Source organism: Portunus trituberculatus, chromosome 37, assembly GCF_017591435.1.
Source record: "Portunus trituberculatus isolate SZX2019 chromosome 37, ASM1759143v1, whole genome shotgun sequence".
Taxonomy (NCBI): domain Eukaryota; kingdom Metazoa; phylum Arthropoda; class Malacostraca; order Decapoda; family Portunidae; genus Portunus; species Portunus trituberculatus.
The window spans coordinates 16,568,896-16,593,039 of record NC_059291.1 but is presented as its reverse complement, the minus strand read 5'-3'; the positions used below and the strand labels follow the sequence as shown (position 1 = coordinate 16,593,039).

At 37.8% G+C, this 24,144-nt stretch overlaps 1 protein-coding gene across 10 annotated transcripts in view; it reads right to left on the bottom strand.

The window, feature by feature from the left end:
* The window catches only part of LOC123513844 (myotubularin-related protein 13-like), a 186,447-nt gene that overhangs the window by 106,156 nt on the left and 56,147 nt on the right, over positions 1-24,144 (bottom strand). For 4 of the 10 annotated variants that reach the window (XM_045271244.1, XM_045271251.1, XM_045271253.1 and 1 more), the window contains exons 8-17: positions 23,235-23,349; positions 22,337-22,450; positions 21,712-21,906; positions 21,200-21,400; positions 19,595-19,767; positions 19,002-19,107; positions 18,688-18,894; positions 17,821-17,934; positions 16,345-16,518; positions 15,626-15,694 (exon numbers count right to left, since the gene is read on the bottom strand). In XM_045271244.1, coding sequence (XP_045127179.1) covers positions 15,626-15,694; positions 16,345-16,518; positions 17,821-17,934; positions 18,688-18,894; positions 19,002-19,107; positions 19,595-19,767; positions 21,200-21,400; positions 21,712-21,906; positions 22,337-22,450; positions 23,235-23,349 — 1,468 coding nt within the window. Of the gene's footprint in view, positions 1-15,625; positions 15,710-16,344; positions 16,519-17,820; positions 17,935-18,687; positions 18,895-19,001; positions 19,108-19,594; positions 19,768-21,199; positions 21,401-21,711; positions 21,907-22,336; positions 22,451-23,234; positions 23,350-24,144 lie in introns of all 10 variants that reach the window. The other 6 variants (XM_045271245.1, XM_045271246.1, XM_045271254.1 and 3 more) reach the window with 2 other exon arrangements.

Sequence of the window (24,144 nt, the reverse complement as noted above, 5' to 3'; positions counted from 1 at the left end):
AATGTGTAAGCTTACCACAAATTAATTGAGCTATAGTGGACTGTGCCACCTCAAGTCTGGGGAGACTGACCATGGCCAGCAGTGTGCTGCTGTCACACACTGCCATGTGGGCAACAACAGTTGCCAAGCACAGCAAAAGGTTAATCATGGCATCTTTGTTCTATCATCGAGTTGAAAGCTTTTAAGATAAAACATGCAGTTCTATATAATATCTACTAATTTTGAAACATCAAAGCAAAATAGAGCAGTTGAAGAGATAGATATTGGCTTGGGGTCTGTTGTTGGAATTACAATGTCAACACACAAGCCCAGTTTCTTTGTGATACCACTTAATGTATCGCTGGTCTCACAAGCAAAACAGGACAGCACGTGGGCAGAGATTTGTCCTGTGTGACACTGCCTTAAGAAAGAACAACCTTATTACCTAACACATGTTAACCTATATATGCTACGAAGCATATTATTCAGAAGTGTTTACAGTAAACACCCTTGTATCCAAACAGCCTGGAATTGCCCAAATCATTTGTCTTGATTTATCTAATATGTATTTTGTCTGGACACTCATCACTTTAAGAGTAACTTTATCCTAGCATTAAATATTGTACATGTTTTTTTTTGTTTTGTTTTTGTGAGTGTGAGTTTTAGTGTGTATTATCAATCCACCCATGGTCATTTGCTAGTTAGGCAGTCAGCTGCTGTCCTGCAGAGAGAACTCAGAGTTCATAACTACTAATTTTTTTGTAGGACTGAGACTTTGACTTACATCCCACACCTATTTCCTGTTGATGAACACAAGTCATGCATTAAGAGCTTTGCCCACCTGCTTTGCCATGCCTGGGATTCTAGCACAACCCTTCTTGATTGTAAACAAAACATATTGTATTGCCACGGTTGTCAGAATAACATTCTCATGCATCCTGTCTGTAGTTTTTCATTTATAAACTTACATTAACACCAAAAACTTGTTAATGGTGAAATAATCTGGTAATTGAATGGCTGCACACATAGTTGTAAACAAAGCTCTGTCCTATCCCTTCCTGCCGCCGCCGTTCTCCCATTCTGATACTGTATTACCGGTACATATTTCAGTATATTGAATACTGGTGCGCAACACTAGTCCTGCAGCAGTCTTTAGAAAAACAACATTCTTCTGCATTCTGTTGGTAGCTTTTCATTTTGAAACTTATGATGGCAACAAAAAGGCTTATTACTGGGGAAAATAAGGAATCTACTGAGAGTGTAAGTGTTAGTGACCCACAGTCCTCCACTGGTGGGTTCAAAGGAATCACACCAAGAGAAAATTTACAGAGACGTTTTCATGGATAGTGACTCGTTCTCTGATGACCTCCCTCCTTCTCACCACCCTTCTCCCCTCCTTTTCTAAGTTATCCATCACCAGCCTTTACTTATGTTATGTACAAATCAAAATTTTAAAAATAAATACATTGAAATTTTTATAAACTTAGTTTTGCCAATATTAGGATGAATTACCTGATTTATAGGTATCAATAGTCGAACTTTTTGATACTCGAACATCCATTTGGAATGAATTAAGTTCGAGTATTGAGTCTCCACTGTTGCAAATTACAGCATATTTCAAAATTATCAAATGTTTACTTTATTTTATGAATAGCATTGGTCTTAAAATCCAGAAGAGTTTTCTGATACACAGTCAATCATATGTGTGAGAGATGAACCATATATGTGTGACCTTCAGAATGGCCGGTGACACACTGTTTTCCACTCTCAACATATATGTTTCTTATATCAAGCTGCACAGCTACTTCAGCATCTCCATTCATCTTATCCATCATCAATGAGTACCTGCACTGATTTTTCTTTTTAACAGAAACAATAAATAGTGATTTTAGTGGTAGTGTCAATACAATGACAATGCAGATTATAGCAATTCACGGGTGCCTCTGGAATTTAATCCCATGTAAAATTGTGGGTTTACTGTGTAGGGGCACTTGTTTATTCATCTCTATTGCATTGATTTATCTTTGTGTTTATTATATTCATGTAACGTGTTTTACTACTTTTCGTAGTAACTGTATTTACATATATTTCACAATCTTTATAGGCTTTAGGGGCATATATATAAAGATCCTGGAATGCATTACTATTTTTCTATATCAATTCTCAACATCTTTAGCACCACTCCCATTTTCCCAGCCTGGGCTCATATACTGCTCAACCTCACCATCCTCTACAAGTCTACATGCTCATTACAATAATTTTTTTTGTTACACAGAATTTCCCATTTATGCAAAATCTTAAAATGTACTGATTAGACGTTCTGATTTATCATCACCATATTCTTCATCAGAAGCACCTGGTAGATATTAAGAGCCAGATTTGGAACTCAAATAGTGGTGAGTAGCAAATCCAAGACAGCTAGGCAAGGAACAAAAGATGGTATAATCCTTTTTCCTATGGAAGCCAGGTAGGCATCGACTGACTACAACTACCACTTTGCGAGAAGCCCTTGAGATACAGGGATGTGACATGACGTGGCAGTCACTGATTGGCTTGAATGACCATGAGTGAAGCTTTTGAGTATCTCAGTACATGTTATCACTTCTTAAACAAAGCATAAAACATATCATTCATATTCACCTAACCTTTGAAACAATAGAAAGCTTTACATACACCAGTTGCGATGGTTTATTATAGTTTATATTACGTATATGCACATGTCACAGAGCTGAAAGGGTTAAATATCCTACACATACAATTGATCACTAGAAAACTGGATTTTCATTGTATATCAGGGAATACTTGTACAGACTAACAAATATTTTTAATAAAACTGAAACCGCTCACACATCAGGATAATGAGGACACAAACCATTAGGTTACATCCTGAATGTACTTGCTGCTAGTTGAACAGGGCCTACACATTAAGAGGCAAGCACATTTGCCATGTCACTCCCAAGACTCAAACCCATACCTTCTTTGTTGTGAACTAAGCGTACTAACCATTACACAACATTGTGTGTGTGTGTGTGTGTGTGTGTGTGTGTGTGTGTGTGTGTGTGTGTGTGTGTGTGTGTGTGTGTGTGTGTGTGTGTGTGTGTATTTACCTATTTGTGTATTACAGGGCCCGAGCTAGGCTCTCTGTGTCCTGTCTCCTTGTCTACTCCTGTCATATCTCTCTTTCATCTGATTGACACACACCACGTCAATGACATCACTGCTCAGTTTATTCCACTTATCAATACTATGATGTGGGAAACTGTACTTTCTCACGTCATTTAGACAGATGTCTTTTATCAGTTTTTTTCCATGTCCTCGGAGATGATTACTTGTGGTCACCTTTATCAATTCTCTGTCCAATATGTCAATCTTGTTCACCAATTTATACATAGTTATCATGTCACCCCTTGTTCTTCTCTCTTCTAATGTGGTCAGCCCCAGCTCCCTCAGTCTTTCCTCATAGTCTAACTCCTTGAATCCTGGTACCATCCTTGTTGCCAGCCTCTGTACCCTTTCCAGGTGAACAGGGGCTACACATTAAGAGGCTTGCCCATTTGCTTTGCCGCTTCCCGGGACTTGAACCTGGGCCCTCTCGATTGGGAGTCAAGCATGCTAACCACTACACTACCACTACACTGTAGTGTGATTGTGTGTGTGTGTGTATTTACCTAGTTGTATTTATCTAGTTGTAGTTTTACAGGGCCTGGGCTTTATGCTCGTGTGGCCCCGTCTCCATATCTACACTTATCCAATTTTTCTTTAAAACTATGCACACTCGTTGCTGACACCACTTCTTCACTCAAACTGTTCCACGTCTCAACACATCTTTGTGGGAAACTATATTTTTTAGTATCTCTCATACATCTTCCTTTCTCAGCTTTTTACTATGCGATCTTGTGCTTCGAATGTCATATTCTTCTCTCAGGATTAGTTTCTCATTATCCACTTGGTTCATTCCGTTGATCAATTTATAAATTTGTATCAGGTCCCCTCTCTCCCTTCTCTGTTCCAGGGTTGGTAGATCCATAGCCTTTAGTCTCTCCTCATATGTCATCCCTTCAAATTCTGAAACCATTCTTGTAGTCATTTTTTGTGTTTCTTTTTATGAGGGATCCACACTACTCCTGCATATTCCAATCTGGGTCTTATTATAATACTTATCAATTTCTTCATCATTTCTTTGTCCATGTAGTGAAATGCTACTCCAATATTCCTTAGCAAATTACATGACACTGAAAATTCTATCAATATGGCTTACCGGTTGATTGTTTTCTTCCATCGTTACTCCTAAGTCTTTTTCCTTTTTTACTTTCTCCAGTTCTACTCCATCTCCCATCTTATAGATTCCCACAGGTCGTCTTTCACTCTTTCCCATTTCCATGACATGGCTTTTGTCCACATTAAATTCCATTTCCCACTTTTTACTCAATTCCCAGATCTTATTTAGGTCATCCTGCAGTATTTCACAATCCTCTTTTTGCTTTATAACTCTGCACAGTTTCGTATCGTCCGCAAACAGATTTATGTAGCTGTTCACTCCTTCTGGCATGTCGTTTATATATATGAGGAAAACTATTGGCGCTAATACTGACCCCTGCGGCACTCCGCTTTCTACTGCTCTCCACTTGGACTTCATATCTTTTACTACCGTCCTTATTTCTCTCCCATTCAAATAAATTTCCATCCATCTCAATGTGCTTCCTTTTAATTAAGCCACCCTTCTCCTCTAACTTCCACAGTAATCTTGCATGTGGCACTTTATCAAATGCCTTTTTTAAATCCAAATGAATACAGTCAACCCATCCCTCTCTCTCTTGTACTCTATCAACTATTCTAGAGTAGAAACTCAGTAAATTAGTTACACATGACCATCTTTTTCTAAAGCCAAATTGGCTATTTGATATTAATTTGTTGTGTGTGTGTCTGTGTGTGTGTGTGTGTGTGTGTGTGTGTGTGTGTGTGTGTGTGTGTGTGTGTGTGTGTGTGTGTGTGTGTGTGTGTGTGTGTGTGTGTGTGTGTGTGTGTGTGTATTTACCTAGTTGTATTGTACAGGGTTTGAGCAGGGCTCATGGTGTCCTGTCTCCATATCTCCATTTATCTAATTTTTCTTTAAACTTATGCACACTATGTGCTGCAACAATTCCATTATCCAATGCATTCCATTTTTCCACTGTTCTGTGTGGAAAACTGTATTTTCCAACATCCTTCACACACTGCCTCATCCTGATCTTCTTTTCATGTCCTCTTGTCCTTCCATCTTGTTCTGCCAACAGCACCAGGTCTTCTTTGTCTATTTTTTCAATATCATTTACTATTTTATACATTGTTATTAGGTCCCTTCGTTCTCTTCTATCTTGTAAGGTTGGCAGTCCCATTTCCTTCAGTCGTTCTTCATATGTTAGGTCCTTTAATTCCGGCACCATCTTTGTAGCAATCTTCTGTATCCTTTCCAATTTTCTTGTATCTTTTTTAGAACTCGGAGACCATACCACTGCTGCATATTCCAGCCTTGGGCGTATCATGCATGTGGTGATTTTTTCATCATATCTTTATCCATGTAATGAAATGCCACTCTTATATTAGTTAACATCATATATGATAGTCCAAATATCTTATTTATGTGTTTATCAGGGTTCAGATTTTCTTGTATGATCACTCCAAGATCTTTTCCTCTTTAGTCTTTGTTAATTGCTCCTCTCCCATCAGATAGTTCCATACTGGTCTTCTCTTACTCTTTCCTAGTTCTGCTATGTGACATTTTTTTGCATTAAACTCCAATTTCCACTTCTAGCTCCATTCATAGATCTTATTTAAATTTTTCTGTAGCAGTATACAGTGCTCCCTGGTTTTGATAACTTTTAACAACTTTGCATCATCAGCAAATAAATTCATATAGCTGTTTACTCCAATGTGAATATCGTTTACATAAACTTGAAACATAATGGGGGCTAACACTGACCCTTGTGGCACCTCGCTAGTTACTTTACTCCAAGATGAGTATATATCTCTGATCACAGTTCTCATTTCTCTATCCTTCAAATAATCTCTTGTCCATTTAAGCAAGGTTCCAAGCAGTCCTCCTATGTTCTCTAGTTTCCAAAGAAGTCCTCTGTGAGGGCCTTTATCAAATGCCTTTTTAATGTCCAGGTATACTGTGTCTACCCATCCATCTCTGCTTTCAAGTCCTGCAATAACCCTGGAGTAGAAGCTTAATAAGTTTGATACACATGACTGCCCTGTCCTAAACCCAAATTGTCTGTTCGATATGACTTGCTCCTCTTCTAGAAATTTAACCCATTTTTCTTTGACAATTATTTCACATAACTTCCCTACGACACTTGTAAGTGACATTGGTCCGTAGTTTAGTGGTTCAGTTGCCTTTCCTCCTTTAAATATCGGTATTACGTTGGCTCTCTTCCACTCTAGTGGAACTTTCCCTTCATTTATTGAACTTTTGATTATTTCCCAAATTGGCTCCAGTAATTGCTCTTTACAATCTTTTAAAACCCAGCTTGATACACCATCTGGCCCCATTGCTTTCCTGACTTCCAACTTGTCCAGTAATTTTCCAATATCCTCTTTATGAACTGCAATTTCCTGTAATCCTAGGCAATTCAATGTCCTATTAGGTTCTGTGAAGTCTACCCATCCATCTCTGCTTTCAAGTCCTGCAATAACCCTGGAGTAGAAGCTTAATAAGTTTGATACACATGACTGCCCTGTCCTGAACCCAAATTGTCTGTTCGATATGACTTGCTCCTCTTCTAGAAATTTAACCCATTTTTCTTTGACAATTATTTCACATAACTTCCATACGACACTTGTAAGTGACATTGGTCCGTAGTTTAGTGGTTCAGTTGCCTTTCCTCCTTTAAATATCGGTATTCTTGGCTCTCTTCCACTCTAGTGGAACTTTCCCTTCATTTATTGAACTTTTGATTATTTCCCAAATTGGCTCCAGTAATTGCTCTTTACAATCTTTTAAAACCCAGCCTGATACACCATCTGGCCCCATTGCTTTCCTGACTTCCAACTTGTCCAGTAATTTTCCAATATCCTCTTTATGAACTGCAATTTCCTGTAATCCTAGGCAATTCAATGTCCTATTAGGTTCTGTGAAGTCATCTTCTTCAGTGAATACCATTTTGAAGCTCTCATTCATTATTTCACACATTTCTTTCTCTGTTTGGTATGTCTTTCCTTATTTAATTATTTTTTTTAATTGTTTCCTTATTCTTTGTTTTGCCATTTATAAACTTGTAGAAAAGTTTTGGTTCATCCTTGCTTTTATCTGCTATATCCTTCTCAAACTTTCTTTCTTCCTCTCTCCTTACTCTAATATATTCATTTCTAGTATCTTTGTACTGCCGACTATTATAGTCATTTCCCTGCTTTAAAAGTTTTTTCCACGCTTTATGCTTTGCCTTTTTTGCTTGTAAGCATCTAGCATTGTACCATGTTTGTATTTTTTTTCTGAACTCTATAAATAGGAACAAACTTTTTTACTCCTTCATTGTATTCCTATAAGAATATGTCATATTTCTCTTGTACAGTCTTCCTGCACATAATATTACTCCACTCAATATCAGCAAAATAACTCCTTAGTTTTTCAAAATCTGCTCTTGCATAATTTAATCTCTCTCCTTTATAGTCCTCTCTGTATCTTATCTCATCTTCCTCCTGCACTTGCATCTCTAATGTCACATGATCACTTTTCCCCATTGGACTAAGGTATTGTATGATGGGAGGGGACTCCGGTTTTTTTGTGAAGACTAGGTCAAGTAACAATGGTTCCTCTTCCCCTCTATATCTGGTTGACTCTTCTACCCACTGGTCCATTGTATTAACCATAGTCATCCATAACACTTTCTCACTCCATTGCCCAGCATTGTCCATGACTTCCATCTCTCCCCAGTTTATTTTTTCACAGTTAAAGTCTCCAACTAAGACTATTATTCTATCTCTTCTTATCATGTTATCCAGATACTTTATCATCTCTCTTTGCATATCTTTATGCTCTTCTGACCCCCATGTATTAGTCTTTGGTGGAACATATGTAACTATAATTTTTCTCTTCTTCAAATCTTGTTTTGATTGTTACTCCCAAAGCTTCCACTTTGTCCTCTCCATATTGCACATCCTCCACACAAATGTTATCACCAACCATTATTAGCACTCCTCCTCCCCCTTTATCCTTCCTGTCCCTCCTCCAGGTATTGTATCCTTCCTCTTTAAAGTTGACATGTATCTCATTCTTCAGTTTTGTTTCAACAATACACATTATATCTGGCTTTTTCTCTTTCAAATGGTCCGGAGCTTCCAATATACTTGATAACAAACCATCTATGTTAGTATAAGTCACTCTTAATTTATTGCCTCTTCCACAATCTCATCTTTCTTCCTTAGGTACCACTTCTTTAGTCTCATATACAGAACCCTCCAGTAAAATTTCTTCTTCTCTATCTCTGTCCTTTTCTCGTTTTTTCCTTAGCCTCACTTCTTAACACTTTCTCCTTTTCCCTTTCCTCTAAGTTCATATATTTTTTATCCATATTTCCTTGTGATCGACATCATCGGCTAACATCCCTTTTCTAGCCATTATTTCTTCTACAGCCACTTGAAATCTCATTTTCACCTTCATTAGTCTCTTACCCCCTTCAGTGTACCTTCCTAGGCTAACCACTTCCTCCACCTCCTGGTCAAATTCTTGTGTGCTGTCTTGTACCCTTATGATAACCGTTTTGGCCATTTTCCTTTCTTCACGTTCTCTTGTGAATTTATTTGGATTTTTCTTTTCTCTCATCCCGTAGATCACGAAGCTTTTTTTCTTGTCCACTGCATCCCTCACCATACTTTCCTTTTCTTTGATAACTTTGATTACAGCAACTTTTGTGTTCTCCTGAATTTGTCTCTTTACCACTTCTGAAAATTTTGACTTTTTCCTTCTCTTGTTCTTGTTTCCATTAATTTCTTAGTTCTTTCAATTTGTTTTCACCTAGACCACCTTCTATCCTGTCTGTAACCCCTTGCTGCACTTTATCCTGGAAGTTCTGGCATGTGGTTTTTATAGCGTCATTTTGCTTCCTTATTTCTAAAATCTCTTTTAATTCCTGGTTTATTCCACTGACCTTTTCACATTCAGTTATTCTCAATTTCAAGGCTGTGTTTTCTGATACCAGTCAGTCATGTTTGTCCATGAGACTGGACATCGCCTACTTCAAATATCTTAATTCTCTCTCTCTACATTTACAAGTCTCCTCGTATTTCCTTGTTCATCTTGGAAACCCGAGAAATCCTTATCCATAGTATCTTCAGTCAGTTTTCTTAAACCAATAGGTGTTTCTATAAAACGTTGATTTTCCCCATGTTTTGTTCCTCATGCGCCTGGCAGCGCTACTTGGTTCCATATCTCTCTCTTTATCTATTCCTTGGCTATACGTAATCTAACACTTATTTCATTTGGAAACAGAACACTATGGGACCCCCCTCCCCCCGTACATACATCTAGGCCTGGGTCCAGTCCATTTGTAGCACTCTCTGTGAGCAGCTCAGATATGTCCGACCTCGACGATGGCTCGACGATGTATTTACCTAGTTGTAGTTTTACAAGGCCTGGGCTTTATGCTCGTGTGGCCCCGTCTCCATATCTACACTTATCCAATCTTATTTTAAAAGTATGCACACTCGTTGCAGACACTACTTCTTCATTTAAACTGTTCCACGTCTCAATACATCTCTGCGGGAAACTATATTTTTTAGTATCTCTCAGACATCTTCCCTTTCTCAGCTTTTTACCATGCGATCTTGTGCTTCATGTCATATTCTTCTCTCAGGATCAGTTTCTCATTATCCACTTGGTCCATTCCATTGATCAATTTATAAACTTGTATCAGATCTCCTCTCTCCTTCTTGTTCCAGGGTAGGTAGATCCATAGCCTTTAGTCTCTCCTCATATGTCATCCCTTCAAATTCTGGAACCATTCTTGTAGCTATTTTTTGTAGCCTCTCCAATTTCCTTATGTGTTTCTTTTTATGAGGGGTCCACACTACTCCTGCATATTCCAATCTGGGTCTTATTATAGTACTTATCAATTTCTTCATCATTTCTTTGTCCATGTAGTAAAATGCTAATCCAATATTCCTTAGCAAATTATATGTTTCTCTAAAAATTCTATCAATATGGCTTATTGGTTGATTGTTTTCTTCCATCGTCACTCCTAAGTCCTTTTCCTTTTTAACTTTCTCCAGTTCTACTCCATCTCCCATCTTATAGATTCCCACAGGTCGTCTTTCATTCTTTCCCATTTCCATGACATGGCTTTTGTTCACATTGAATTCCATTTCCCACTTTTTACTCCATTCCCAGATCTTATTTAGGTCTTCTTGCAGTATTTCACAATCCTCTTTTTGCTTTATAACTCTGCACAGTTTCGTATCATCAGCAAACAGATCTATATAGCTGTTCACTCCTTCTGGCATGTCGTTAATATAAATGAGGAAAAGTATTGGTGCCAATACTGACCCTTGTGGCACTCCACTTTCTACTGCTCTCCATTTGGACTTCATATCTTTAACTACCGTCCTTATTTCTCTTCCCCTCAAATAATTTTCTATCCATCTCAATGTGCTTCCTTTTAAGCCACCCTTCTCCTCTAACTTCCATAGTAACTTTGCATGTGGCACTTTGACAAACGCCTTTTTTAAATCCAAGTAAATACAGTCAACCCATCCCTCTCTCTCTTGTACTCTATCAACTATTCTAGAATAGAAACTCAATAAATTAGTTACACAGACCGTCTTTTCTAAAACCAAATTGGCTATCTAATATTAATTTGTTGTCTTCAAGGAATTCGATCCATTGTTTCTTTATTATTCTTTCACACATCTTGCATATTACACTAGTTAGTGATACCAGTCTGTAATTTAAAGGTTCTTCCTTCCTTCCGCTCTTACATATGGGAACCACCTCAGCTCTTTTCCATTATACTTCTACTGTTCCATTTTCTATTGAGCATTTTATGATGTTGTATATAGGACTTGCTAGTTCTTCCCTACATTCTTTCAGTATTCTGCCTGAAACTTCATCTGGTCCCATTGCCTTCTCTTCATCCAGTTTCTTCATTAACTCTTTTATTTCAAGCTTGGTTACTTTAATCTCTTTCATATAGATTGTCTCTCTATTACTCTGTGGTCTTTCAAATTTGGATTTCTTAGTAAAGACCTCCTGGAATTTTTTATTTAATAGTTCTGCCATACTTTTTGGGTCTTCCACTATCCCGTTCTCTCCTTTTAACCTTTCTATTGTTTCTTTTTGCCTAATTTTTCCATTTATGAATCTATAGAACAATTTTGGTTACTCCTTACATTTTTCAACAATGTCTTTTTCGAAGTTCTTTTCTTCTTCCTTCCTCACCTTAACATATTCATTTCTTGCTGCCTTGAAATGTGTGTGTGTGTGTGTGTGTGTGTGTGTGTGTGTGTGTGTGTGTGTGTGTGTGTGTGTGTGTGTGTGTGTGTGTGTGTGTGTGTGTGTATTTACCTATTTACCTAATTGTAACATACGGGAAAAGAGCTATGCTCGTGTTGTCTCGTCTCCATATCTATTAATGTCCAGCTTTTCTTAAAATCATGAATATTCCTTGCGTTGACCACTTCCACGTCTAAACTATTCCATGCTTCCACCCTTCTATGAGGAAGCTATATTTTTCACATCTCTCCTATAAGTGGCCATTTTAGTTTTTCCCATGCCCTCTCGACATTCTTCCATTCCACATACACAGATCTTCCCTATCCATTTTTCCATGCCAATCATCACTCTGTATATTGCTATCAGGTCTCCCCTTTTCTTCTGTTTTCCAGGGTTGGAAGTTGCATTCTTTTCAGTCTGTCTTCATAAGTCAAATCTCTTAAGTCAGGCACCATTTTGTTGCAGCCCTCTGTACTTTCTCTAGTTTCCTTATGTGTTTCTTTAAGTTCGAGCCCACTGTATTGTTGCATATTCAAGCCTCGGTCTTATCATTGCAGTAATTATTTTCTTCATCATTTCTTCATCTAGATATCGAACGCCACTCTTATGTTCCTCAATAAGTTCAATACTTCTCCAATTATTTTGTTTATATGTCTCTCTGGCGATAGGTCATTGGTAATTGTCACCCCAAGGTCTTTTCTTCATGACTGGTTTTATGTCTTCATTTCCTATCTTGTACATACTCCTGATTCTTCTTTCACTCTTGCCAAACTCTATTTTCTTGCATTTTGTCGTGTTGAACTCCATTTGCCATGTACAGCTCCATTTCCATATTCTGTCCAAGTCTTCCTGGAGTAGTTCGCAATCTTTGTCACATCTCACTTTTTTAACAATTTTGCATCGTCTGCAAATAGGCTCACATAACTGGACACCCCATCCACCATGTCATTTATGTAGACTGCGAACATTACTGGTGCCAACACTGATCCCTGTGGAACTCCACTCTCCACCAATCCCCATTCTGATGGTCTGTCCTTAATTATTGTTCTCATTTCTCTTCCTACCAAAAGTCTTCCATCCATTTTAGTAAACTGCCATGCACTCCTCCTACCATTTCAAGTTTCCAGATCAGTCTCTGGTGTGGTACCTTATCAAAGGCCTTTTTTAAATCCAGATATATTCCATCAGCCCAACCATCTCTTTCCTGTATTACATCTATCACCCTCGAATAGTAACATATCAGGTTTGTCGTGCATGAACGCCCTTTCTAAAACCAAATTGACACTCACAAAGTATGTCATTTTCTCCAAGAAGTCTGTCCATCTAGTCTTCACCACCCTCTCACACATCTTAGCTACCACACTTGTAAGTGACACTGGTCTATAGTTCAATGGGTCTCTCTTGTTACCTGATTTATAGATTGGGACAATGTTAGCTCTTTTCCAGTCTTGGGGCACTACACCTTCCCTTAATGAGGCATCAATTACTTCACAAACTTTTTCTGCCAATTGCTCCCTGCATTCTCTTAAAATCCATCCTGATACCCCATCAGGTCCCACAGCTTTTCTCACTTCTAAACTCCCATCATGTTCTTGATCTCCTCCACCGTTACTTGAAACTCCTTCATAATCCCTTTCTGTTCCATTACCAGTGGTTTGTCAAAAGCAGTCTCCTTTGTGAATACCTTCAGCATCCATTCATAGCCTCTGCCATTTCCTGGGATCTTCACTGCATACTCCATTTACTTCTAAACTTTTTTTTTTTTTTATTTTTATATTTTTTTTTGTGTGTGTGTGTGTGTGTGTGTGTGTGTGTGTGTGTGTGTGTGTGTGTGTGTGTGTGTGTGTGTGTGTGTGTGTGTGTGTGTATTTACCTAATTGTATTTACCTAATTGTAACATACGGAAAAGAGCTATGCTCGTGTTGTCCCGTCTCCATATCTATTAATGTCCAGCTTTTTCTTAAAATCATGAATATTCCTTGCGTTGACCACTTCCACGTCTAAACTATTCCATGCTTCCACCCTTCTATGAGGGAAGCTATATTTTTCACATCTCTCCTATAAGTGGCCATTTTAGTTTTTTCCCATGCCCTCTCGACATTCTTCCATTCCACATACACAGATCTTCCCTATCCATTTTTTCCATGCCAATCATCACTCTGTATATTGCTATCAGGTCTCCCTTTCTCTTCTGTTTTCCAGGGTTGGAAGTTGCATTCTTTTCAGTCTGTCTTCATAAGTCAAATCTCTTAAGTCAGGCACCATTTTGTTGCAGCCCTCTGTACTTTCTCTAGTTTCCTTATGTGTTTCTTTAAGTTCGAGCCCACTGTATTGTTGCATATTCAAGCCTCGGTCTTATCATTGCAGTAATTATTTTCTTCATCATTTCTTCATCTAGATATACGAACGCCACTCTTATGTTCCTCAATAAGTTCAATACTTCTCCAATTATTTTGTTTATATGTCTCTCTGGCGATAGGTCATTGGTAATTGTCACCCCAAGGTCTTTTTCTTCATGACTGGTTTTATGTCTTCATTTCCTATCTTGTACATACTCCTGATTCTTCTTTCACTCTTGCCAAACTCTATTTTCTTGCATTTTGTCGTGTTGAACTCCATTTGCCATGTACAGCTCCATTTCCATATTCTGTCCAAGTCTTCCTGGAGTAGTTCGCAATCTTTGTCACATCTCACTTTTCTTAACAATTTTGCATCGCCTGCAAATAGGCTCACATAACTGGACACCCCATCCACCATGTCATTTATGTAGACTGCGAACATTACTGGTGCCAACACTGATCCCTGTGGAACTCCACTCTCCACCAATCCCCATTCTGATGGTCTGTCCTTAATTATTGTTCTCATTTCTCTTCCTACCAAAAGTCTTCCATCCATTTTAGTAAACTGCCATGCACTCCTCCTACCATTTCAAGTTTCCAGATCAGTCTCTGGTGTGGTACCTTATCAAAGGCCTTTTTAAATCCAGATATATTCCATCAGCCCAACCATCTCTTTCCTGTATTACATCTATCACCCTCGAATAGTAACATATCAGGTTTGTCGTGCATGAACGCCCTTTTCTAAAACCAAATTGACACTCACAAAGTATGTCATTTTTCTCCAAGAAGTCTGTCCATCTATTCTTCACCACCCTCTCACACATCTTAGCTACCACACTTGTAAGTGACACTGGTCTATAGTTCAATGGGTCTCTCTTGTTACCTGATTTATAGATTGGGACAATGTTAGCTCTTTTCCAGTCTTGGGGCACTACACCTTCCCTTAATGAGGCATCAATTACTTCACAAACTTTTTCTGCCAATTGCTCCTGCATTCTCTTAAAATCCATCCTGATACCCCATCAGGTCCCACAGCTTTTCTCACTTCTAAACTCCCCATCATGTTCTTGATCTCCTCCACAGTTACTTGAAACTCCTTCATAATCCCTTTCTGTTCCATTACCAGTGGTTTGTCAAAAGCAGTCTCCTTTGTGAATACCTTCCGAAAGCATCCATTCATAGCCTCTGCCATTTCCTGGGATCTTCACTGTATACTCCATTTACTTCTTTAAACTTTCAATACTTTGTGTGTCTATTTTTGATGTGTGTGTGTGTGTGTGTGTGTGTGTGTGTGTGTGTGTGTGTGTGTGTGTGTGTGTGTGTGTGTGTGTGTGTGTGTGTGTGTGTGTGTGTGTGTGTGTGTGTGTGTGTGTACAAAGTGTATAATTTAGTAATGTCCTCAAATAAAACACCAATATCTACACATATTACACTACATTACAAATTGATGACTGATTTGTATAAGTCTTGCAAATATTTTCCAAAATATCCCTACAAATTTTTATGTGACACTGTAATAAGAATAATAACACAGCGAAATCTGGTTCTATATGCAAAAAATATATAAGAAAAGTAAATCAGGGAAAATTCAACGTAAGCACCTAAACCACACATTGCATCATCAGGGTCATGAAGATGAGAAGTACTGTTTTCTTGTATCTATGTAAACTAAATAAAACACACAAAAGAAAAGCAGTAGAGAGAGAGAGAGAGAGAGAGAGAGAGAGAGAGAGAGAGAGAGAGAGAGAGAGAGAGAGAGAGAGAGAGAGAGAGAGAGAGAGAGAGAGAGAGAGAGAGAGAGAGAGAGAGAGAGAAAATAAAAATAAAAATGTTACAATACCTTAGTTTCCAAGGCAACAGAGCGATGCATCTTGTTATCAACTTCACCCCAGGCTCCACTCTTACGTTTCTGAGACATTACAAACTGCATGGGAGTTTTTATTTGAGTCGCCATTGCCTTGGTGAGTGTTAAATGTTCTTTCTTTTTAATAGATATGAATGCAGTGTGTATTATTTACATACAAATTATTTCTGTATTATGAGTTTAATGGGTTTTTTTTATGCCTGGAAACTGTGATGCTCACCAGAACCTATACCTTCTTTGACTTCTATGGGTACTGGGAAGCCATCAGTCCTTACCAGGCATGAGACTCACATATCTGTTAAATTTATCTATTGGACAACCCTTGGCCAAATCAGTCTGAATTAAAAGGTGTTTATGGCATCCATCTTATGGTATTATCTCTGCACTTTTGACATTCTTATTATTCTTTTGTATTTTGCTTTATTTGCAGGAGAAAATAATATCAAAGGTTTCCCAGTTCCCAGTCTTCTCCCCATTTGGTCACTTACTACAACCAGTAGGAAATATTGGCATGTATTTTATGCTCTGTTACAAAGGTAACTTCCTCAGATGGCTGAGCATAAAGTCATCAACAAATTCATGTATTCTTTTCAGTTAAAAGAAATATGAAATTGTAACACTTCAGATAATTCAAAATCACTATATATAATAGTTATACTCAACCAAGCAAAACTGAACAATGCTTCAATGCTTACATCTTTAGGATTGATGGGACTAAGGCTGGGGTCTTTCATGACAGGAGCATCTGAGGTGATCGATGTCCTGCTGGTCTGCTGGGAGCGATCTTGGTATAGGGTCTTAATCTCTCTTTGAACATCTTGATAGAATGATGCCTCCCAGAACTGCTGATTGCTCCAAACACTGTGGTCCTGAAAGTTAAAACATATGTATGTGAATGGTAGTAGCAATGGAAGTGTAGTGGTGGATAAGAGATATGGAAAACTGTACAATTGATGAAAGAAAGTTGTTTTCAAGTCTAAATGTTAAAATGTTTCCATTTGTTGGAAGAGATCTGCAGAAAACCCACAGCTTAGATGAGATCAGATACTTCAATTTTGATCATCATATCTACCAAGCCATTCATCCTAAACAGCAAGATCATACACCCATCATTCTCAATCTCTAACCCCCAACTGCCACTGGTGTAAAGAACAGTCTTGAGAAGCAGAGCATACACTTATCAAAAACTGTAAAACACTCAATTCATTTCTTACAAAAAAATATAGTTACCTTCAGAAAATAAACAGATCATGCAGGGAAGCCATAGAATGCCTGACTTCTGATCTCTCTAAAATTTTTGATTGGGCAGCAAACTTAATAATGTTCACTGCCTCAAAAACTCAATCCCTCCATCTATCAATTAACATGATAAAACCTTCCAAACAAATATCCCATCTTCAAAGACACTCAACTGTGCCCTTCTTTTACAATGAATATCTTCTGTCTGTATGTTTACTTATAATCTAAAATGGAAACTTCATATCTCATCTCTAACTAAAACAACATTTATGAGGTTAGGCCAGTTTTTCTCATCCCCTACAACTACTAACTCTGTACAAGGGCCTTATCCATCCATGTATGGAATATGCTTCACATGCAATTGGGTTGGGAGGATTCCACTCATATTGTCCTTATACAAAAGGGTGAAATCAAAAGCTTTTTGTCATATGAACTCCTCAGCTCTAACTGTCTTTAGCCTCTTTCTCACCACTACAATGTTGCATTTCTTGCTAGCTTTTATAGCTATTTTCATACCAACTGCTCTTCTGATTTTGTAAACTGCATGTTTCTCTTCCTTCCGCAGCCTCAAGACTTTCAGCCTTATTTTGTCCACCCCTCTAATACAAGAGTTAACTAGTATTCTTAATCATTGAATTCTTCCTCTGGTAAACTCTGAAATTCCTTGCCTGCTTTTGTATTTCCACTTTCCTATGACTTGAACACATTTAAGATGGAAGTTTCAAAACATTTGTATCATACATTTGGCTAACTCTTCCAATGCTGTTTGGGAACCAGCACCTCAGTGGACTTTTCTTTTAATCACAATTTTTTTTTGTCTTTGGTTAGTTGCCCTCCTACATAAAAAAAAAGCTTCCACCACAGGATGAACAAATGATGGAACCTAAGAGTGAGAATATAAATCAAAAGACTTACAAAACTTGACCTCTTACCTGTATGCAGGTGTAGGCAAACTGTATGACTCCAGTGCAGAGCTTCCGACAAAAAGCTGATGAGAGAGGGAGCAAGGCAGCAGCCACACCATATTCATCCAAGGGTGAATCATCCTAAAGACAAAAAAAAATTCAGTGAGAAAAATACTTCTCAGAACACTTCAGTACATTAAGACCTTAATAGATATTTGGTATCATGAAAATAGTAAATTAGTTTAAACTTTTAATATATCCAAAATGAAAGCAATCCATGAAATTATCAAAGAAGCAATATACTTTGGTCATGCTGCACTATCAACACTGAACTAGATTTAATATATCTTTATGCAACATCATATGAATCTAAACAAGAGAGAGAGAGAATTCATACACCTAGCACTGCTCCAGTTACAATAAACAAGTGACTCTTGCCATGGCCATCTACTCAAGGGCTGACAAGAATTGGTGTCAAAATGGTCTATGTTTCCTTAAAGTTGTATTTAAATAAGATATCTTGGGCACTTCCTTCATGATCATCATCTGTCAAATCTTTGAGGATTCCACACAGGAAAGCCTGACATAAACAATAGTGACAACAATTACTACTGGTTGTTTTGTAAAATGACAATAACCCATCTTCTTCCCCTACTAATACCTATACTTCAAGCAACCTTCTCCTTCAAACTTGAATTATGTTGCCTTAGATTCCACACACAAGTAAGGTTGACTGAATCCAGATTACTGTATGCAGGGAATAAGATTTGATAAATAAGATTTAAATAAGATTTTCAAAATAGTAATAAAACAAAATGCAGATTAGGGAATCCTGCAAATCAAATACATATTCACATAATCATACAATTCAAAACATCCAACACAGTAACTTACCTGCAGGGCACAGTTCATGAGTCTCACCACAAGGTCAAACTGCTGGTGTTCTAACACTGCTCTATTGCCTTGGACATGGTGGCTCAGCTCAGTACATAAAGCAAGCCGGGCTGCCTTGCTCTTCAGTGCCCGAAGCACAGCAGGGAATGTTTTTCTGGCATCACTAATCTTGTTCTCAAATATACAGTTCACACAGTTTCTCATTACCTGGAAGTGAGTTAATATAATTAACAATGAAGTTTGCAGCATCAGAATCCCTTCCTTTGCATTTTATTGAGGTTCCTATTCTATGTAAGAAAAAGCAGAGGACTTACTTCTAATCTTCTTGCAGAGCTGGACACTATTCCTCTCCCAGACTGTAAACTGGAAATGTGGGGGCCCATTGGTACTATTCTTGGTTGACCTGCTTTCTGTGGAAGTCTGTGAATAACACCAATAATTTACAAGCATAGAAATTACTATAAGATCTTTTAATTTATATTGGTACCTGCTACCTAAAGCATGGATGAATGCATGCTTTTTTTCTTCAGCCTTAAGGTTGAAGCCCAAGGTTTATGTTAACTAATATAACTGCAGCTTAACCCCACACATAATAAAGCACTACTATAGCTATTTCATCACACACAATTTGTTTAAGTGCATTTTCAAGCTAACTTTCTCCTATACACAAAAATGTATAACCTGGTTGAAATATAATTAGCAAATGGAGAGAGAGAGAGAGAGAGAGAGAGAGAGAGAGAGAGAGAGAGAGAGAGAGAGAGAGAGAGAGAGAGAGAGAGAGAGAGAGAGAGAGAGAGAGAGAGAGAGAGAGAGAGAGAGAGAGAGAGAGAGAGAGAGAGAGAGACTCAGTCAAGCTCTATAACACAAACACCATTCTAGTTCTAAAGGCAACAAAACACACACGCACTTCATTTTCTTGGAAGTGCCTTCATCAATGATGCTCTGGACCTGCTGGGAGTCAATGTGTGGGAAGACTGGTTGGTGGATGCGAGTAAAAGATCCCTCTGTAGGTTTTGGGATCTTGGGTACAAATGGCTGTGGGTTTGGGTTTTCATTGTTGTAGAGCTGTTGAGCAAGTTCCTGTGGAAATTAAAGTTAAGGTAAGGGAGAGTATAATATAACTGTGAAAGTAAAAGCAAATGGAGAAGAGATTTAATAACAGAAATGAGTAATGCCAGAATATAGAAAACATCAATCAATGGGAAAAAAAATTTTCTACCTTCATTGAGTTATGTAGAAGCAAATAAAAATGATAATAATAATAGATATAAAAATATAAAGTATACATATGAAGAAACTTACTAAATGAAGTGAGTCATACATAACACCCTATAAAGTTCAGAGCACACTTTTATGTCAAAACAAACTAAAATCAATTACCACTACATATTCATTACCATGAATTAAGATGTTTCTTCTGTGCATTTCTCCATTTATTTATTTTATTTTTATTTTTTTTTATTATTATTTATTTATTTATTTTTTATTTATTTATTATTTTTTTTATTATTTATTTAAATTTTTTTTTTTTTTTTGCTGGAGGATCAAGTGTCATTCCACACAATTAATATTAAGTTGTATACAATATGGCATTATGGACATGACTGATATAGTGCTTAGCCTTAATATGCACCTTTATGAGTAACAAAAAGCCATACATATTGTGAAAATGCATATTGTGAACTCAAGAATCAATGGGAAAAAAGGTATATGGTCAGACAGTCTCCTTCATTTCTAAATTGATCTTTTGATTCTTGGAATTTGTAGTGAGGCCATGACAATTTCTGCCTAGTGAAAATCACAATGCAGTGGTGAGGCAGAAGGGACAAGGAAACAGCATTGGGTGTGCTGGGTGAGGGAAAAGTGCACATGTTCACCAGCTGGAGTCTGGTGACAAACTACAGTAACTTATGAGTCATAGTCTCTTACATTTGGTCCAATGGTTTAGTACAGGTAGGGGCAAACTACAGCATGTGGGCCACATGCGGCCTACCAAAGGAATTCATGTGGCCCAACAAATGTTAGTAAATTTGAAAGAGCAAGTTAATAAACAATGCCAAATAATATTGTGAGCATTTTATTTTCTTCCTGCAAGTGTGGACATGTGTGTGAGTGGCTTTTTCTTGAGACTTTAATTTGTATTCTAAATATTAATGATTTTAGGTTAATATAGTATGCAGCCCTATAAGATTGTTATTTTTTTAATGTGGTCCTAGCACTGAAAAGTTTGCCCACCCCTGGTTTAGTGGCACCAAGGTGATGAGTCAAACAAGCACACATCTTGGATGCAATTTAACATATATTGAGGGTAAATACCATTTTTGCCTTAAAGTCATATGATCAAATTTGCATATTAAAAACATTTAATAATTAATATTTGGAAATGAAGCGGCATATTGTGGGAAACACATATTGTGAATACACATATTAAGGGTAGCTATTGTATAACACAAAAACATAGTCTCTAAATCCAGTTCTCATCATTTCTAAACTACTTTTTCAGCTGCTTCACCTGAATATTTTCCAACATTTTTCGACAGTCATGTTGTTCCTGCCGCAGCTGGTCCCCAATGTTTGCATAGACGTCATCCCACAGGTCACACACTCTCCATGGCGGACCACGCTCCGTGACAAAGGTTGTAAAGAACATGCAGTCCAGGAGCTTACCCACATAATCATTGTCCACCATTCCACGGTTGCCAAGAAAGGATGCCTGTAAAACACATTCATAAATAACTCATCTACTTTACATACAGTATATGGCAGATTGCAATTTCTCAGTACAGCCAGCCAATCCCATAAATGAAATGACTATTGAGGAAAGAGAAAAAAGTTTCTATTGATTCTCAGGCAAATAAGTTTCCAGTAAAGTTACATTCACAAGCATCTTACTTTTGAGCAGCTTAGGCTTCATATTAACATAGCATAAACTGAACTATCTCAAGTCAGCCCACTACATTTTCACTTTCACATACTGATATGAAAACTTTGGTGGTCTAAGATAATATCTGTGAAGTATGTTACCTTGTGGAAAGTGATGACTGGCTTGGAGTGTATCCTAATGAGGGTGAGACAGGAACGGTAACCCTGCAGCAGCTCAGCGAACATCCTCATGAATACTGCTCTAATCTCTTTGTCTACCATGACGTGTGGGGTGGCTCTGATGCCAGCACTTGAGGGGAAGGCATTATCTGCAGTGCTGAGATCAGGATGCAGCACCTGAAGAAATTAAAGCAAGTATAAACCTGATCATTTCAAGTGCTGAAAAAAACACATACAAGCAAAGCAATCCAAATATGGTCAAATTAGTCTTTAATATAAAAAGCATTTTATTCATAGTAATATCAGTGCACCTACATATATTCTACATGCATCAATGTGATAAAAGAATCTCATACAACTGTATGATTTTGAAACTGTAGATCTAACTGCAGAAAATAACTTCAGTACTCTTAATGACATAGAGGGTCTAAAAACCAATTCTTTTTCCAAATTACCATCTTTCCTTTACGTTGCAAAAAGACTAAGTTAGTATCCTGAATTCAATACATACCAGTTCAAAAACATTTCATTCCTTCATTGTATATACACCAAAACATCATGACACACTTCAAGACTTGAGTAACAAATAAAGACAATCCAGTAATACCTTTGACAGTGCATTATGAGTCTGTGACCAGAAAGGCTCTGGTAGTAGGGACATTGTGAGACTCTCAGGCACACGAATGGAGCCTCCATCCAGATCTGCCACAATGACATCCATCTGTTGAGAGAGAGAGAGAGAGAGAGAGAGAGAGAGAGAGAGAGAGAGAGAGAGAGAGAGAGAGAGAGAGAGAGAGAGAGAGAGAGAGAGAGAGAGAGAGAGAGAGAGAGAGAGAGAGAGAGAGAGAGAGAGAGAGAGAGAGAGAGAGAGAATCTTACATTTGAACCTCATCCCTTGTCTTCCTTTAAAGTTAGTTTCATTGCTTTTACTTCTAGTATCCATTACATCTGATGTTCTCCAGAACATCAGCCAGGTGAGCCCAACTCCCCAATGTGGCACTCCAACTACTGCAGTAACCTCCTAGTAAACAACTTTAACTCATGAACCCAAGCAAGACTCAATCTGCCAACCTTAGCAATGACAGGCCAGTGCATTACCACTCTGGCTAGTGCAGTGGTAACAGTTTATTAATAGTACTAAACTTTGTTTCCAAATATTTTCTAAGTCTCTCTAGATGGTCAAAGCACCATTGTCAGCATGTATCATGGACTTGATTTACTCACTCTTCATTCAGTAAAGTATACTCAAACAGTAACACCATTCAACACTTTGTATGCCTTTCTGTACTTTCAAACCTCCAGACATTATATTTTCTTAATTTCTTTAATGTTTTCCAGTTATTAATCTCATGTAGTATAACAATTGATTACAATTGTATAAAGGCACCTTAATTTTACTTCTGAAGCAGTCATTTTAATAAGTTAAGAAACTCAACAGAGATATCAAGAACAATTTTAGATTTCCATCACAAGCAGAGGCAGGTTACATATAGCAAGTGACTCACCAATTCAGCAATATCATTTTGATGTGATGAGTGGACTCCCATGATAAAGGGAGTTGGGGTGGAGAGAACTTCAACCAAGGAAGCCGGTAGGATTGGAATGTAAACATGAGAGTATCTGAAAGTAAATAAAATTAATTGTATTATATCCCAAATTTATTTGTGTTTTGCATCACAAAACTAAAATTGATTTATATACAATATACTGTATACACACACACACACACACACACACACACACACACACACACACACACACACACACACACACACAATCACAATCACAATCAAGAGGGTCCAGGTTGGAGTCCCGGAGGCGGCAAGGCAAATGGGCAAGCCTCTTAATGTGTAGCCCCTGTTCACCTAGGAGTAAATAGGTACGGGATGTAACTCGAGGGGTTGTGGCATCGTTTTCCCGGTGTGTGGGGTGTGTTGTGGTCTCAGTCCTACCCGAAGATCAGTCTATGAGCTCTGAGCTTGCTCAGTAATGGGGAAGACTGGCTGGGTGACCAGCAGACGACCATGGTGGTGAATTACACACACAAAATTTTAGATGAGGTGCTGTTGCATTGCTACACCACCAGATGTGAGAACAAAACAGACACACATACAGATTTTCCTTGTTTTGCAACTGGGTTACATTACTGAAAAACAAGATTGAATAAAGAACTATTGGATAGCCAACTTAAGGTTCAACAGGATTTGATTTAATGGGGAGAGTAACTTAGGCCTAGCTTGTATTAAGATATAGAGAACACTTTTCCATGACACCCAAAGAGGTAGTTTTATAGGGTCATTATTTTTATATTTAGTAGTTTTCCCTATAGGTCTATATCCACTGGCAAGAGGAGAAAAATGAGCTTCAAATAAGTTTGCAAGTGCCACTTGTGCTTACAGTAGCTGAAGTCTTAAT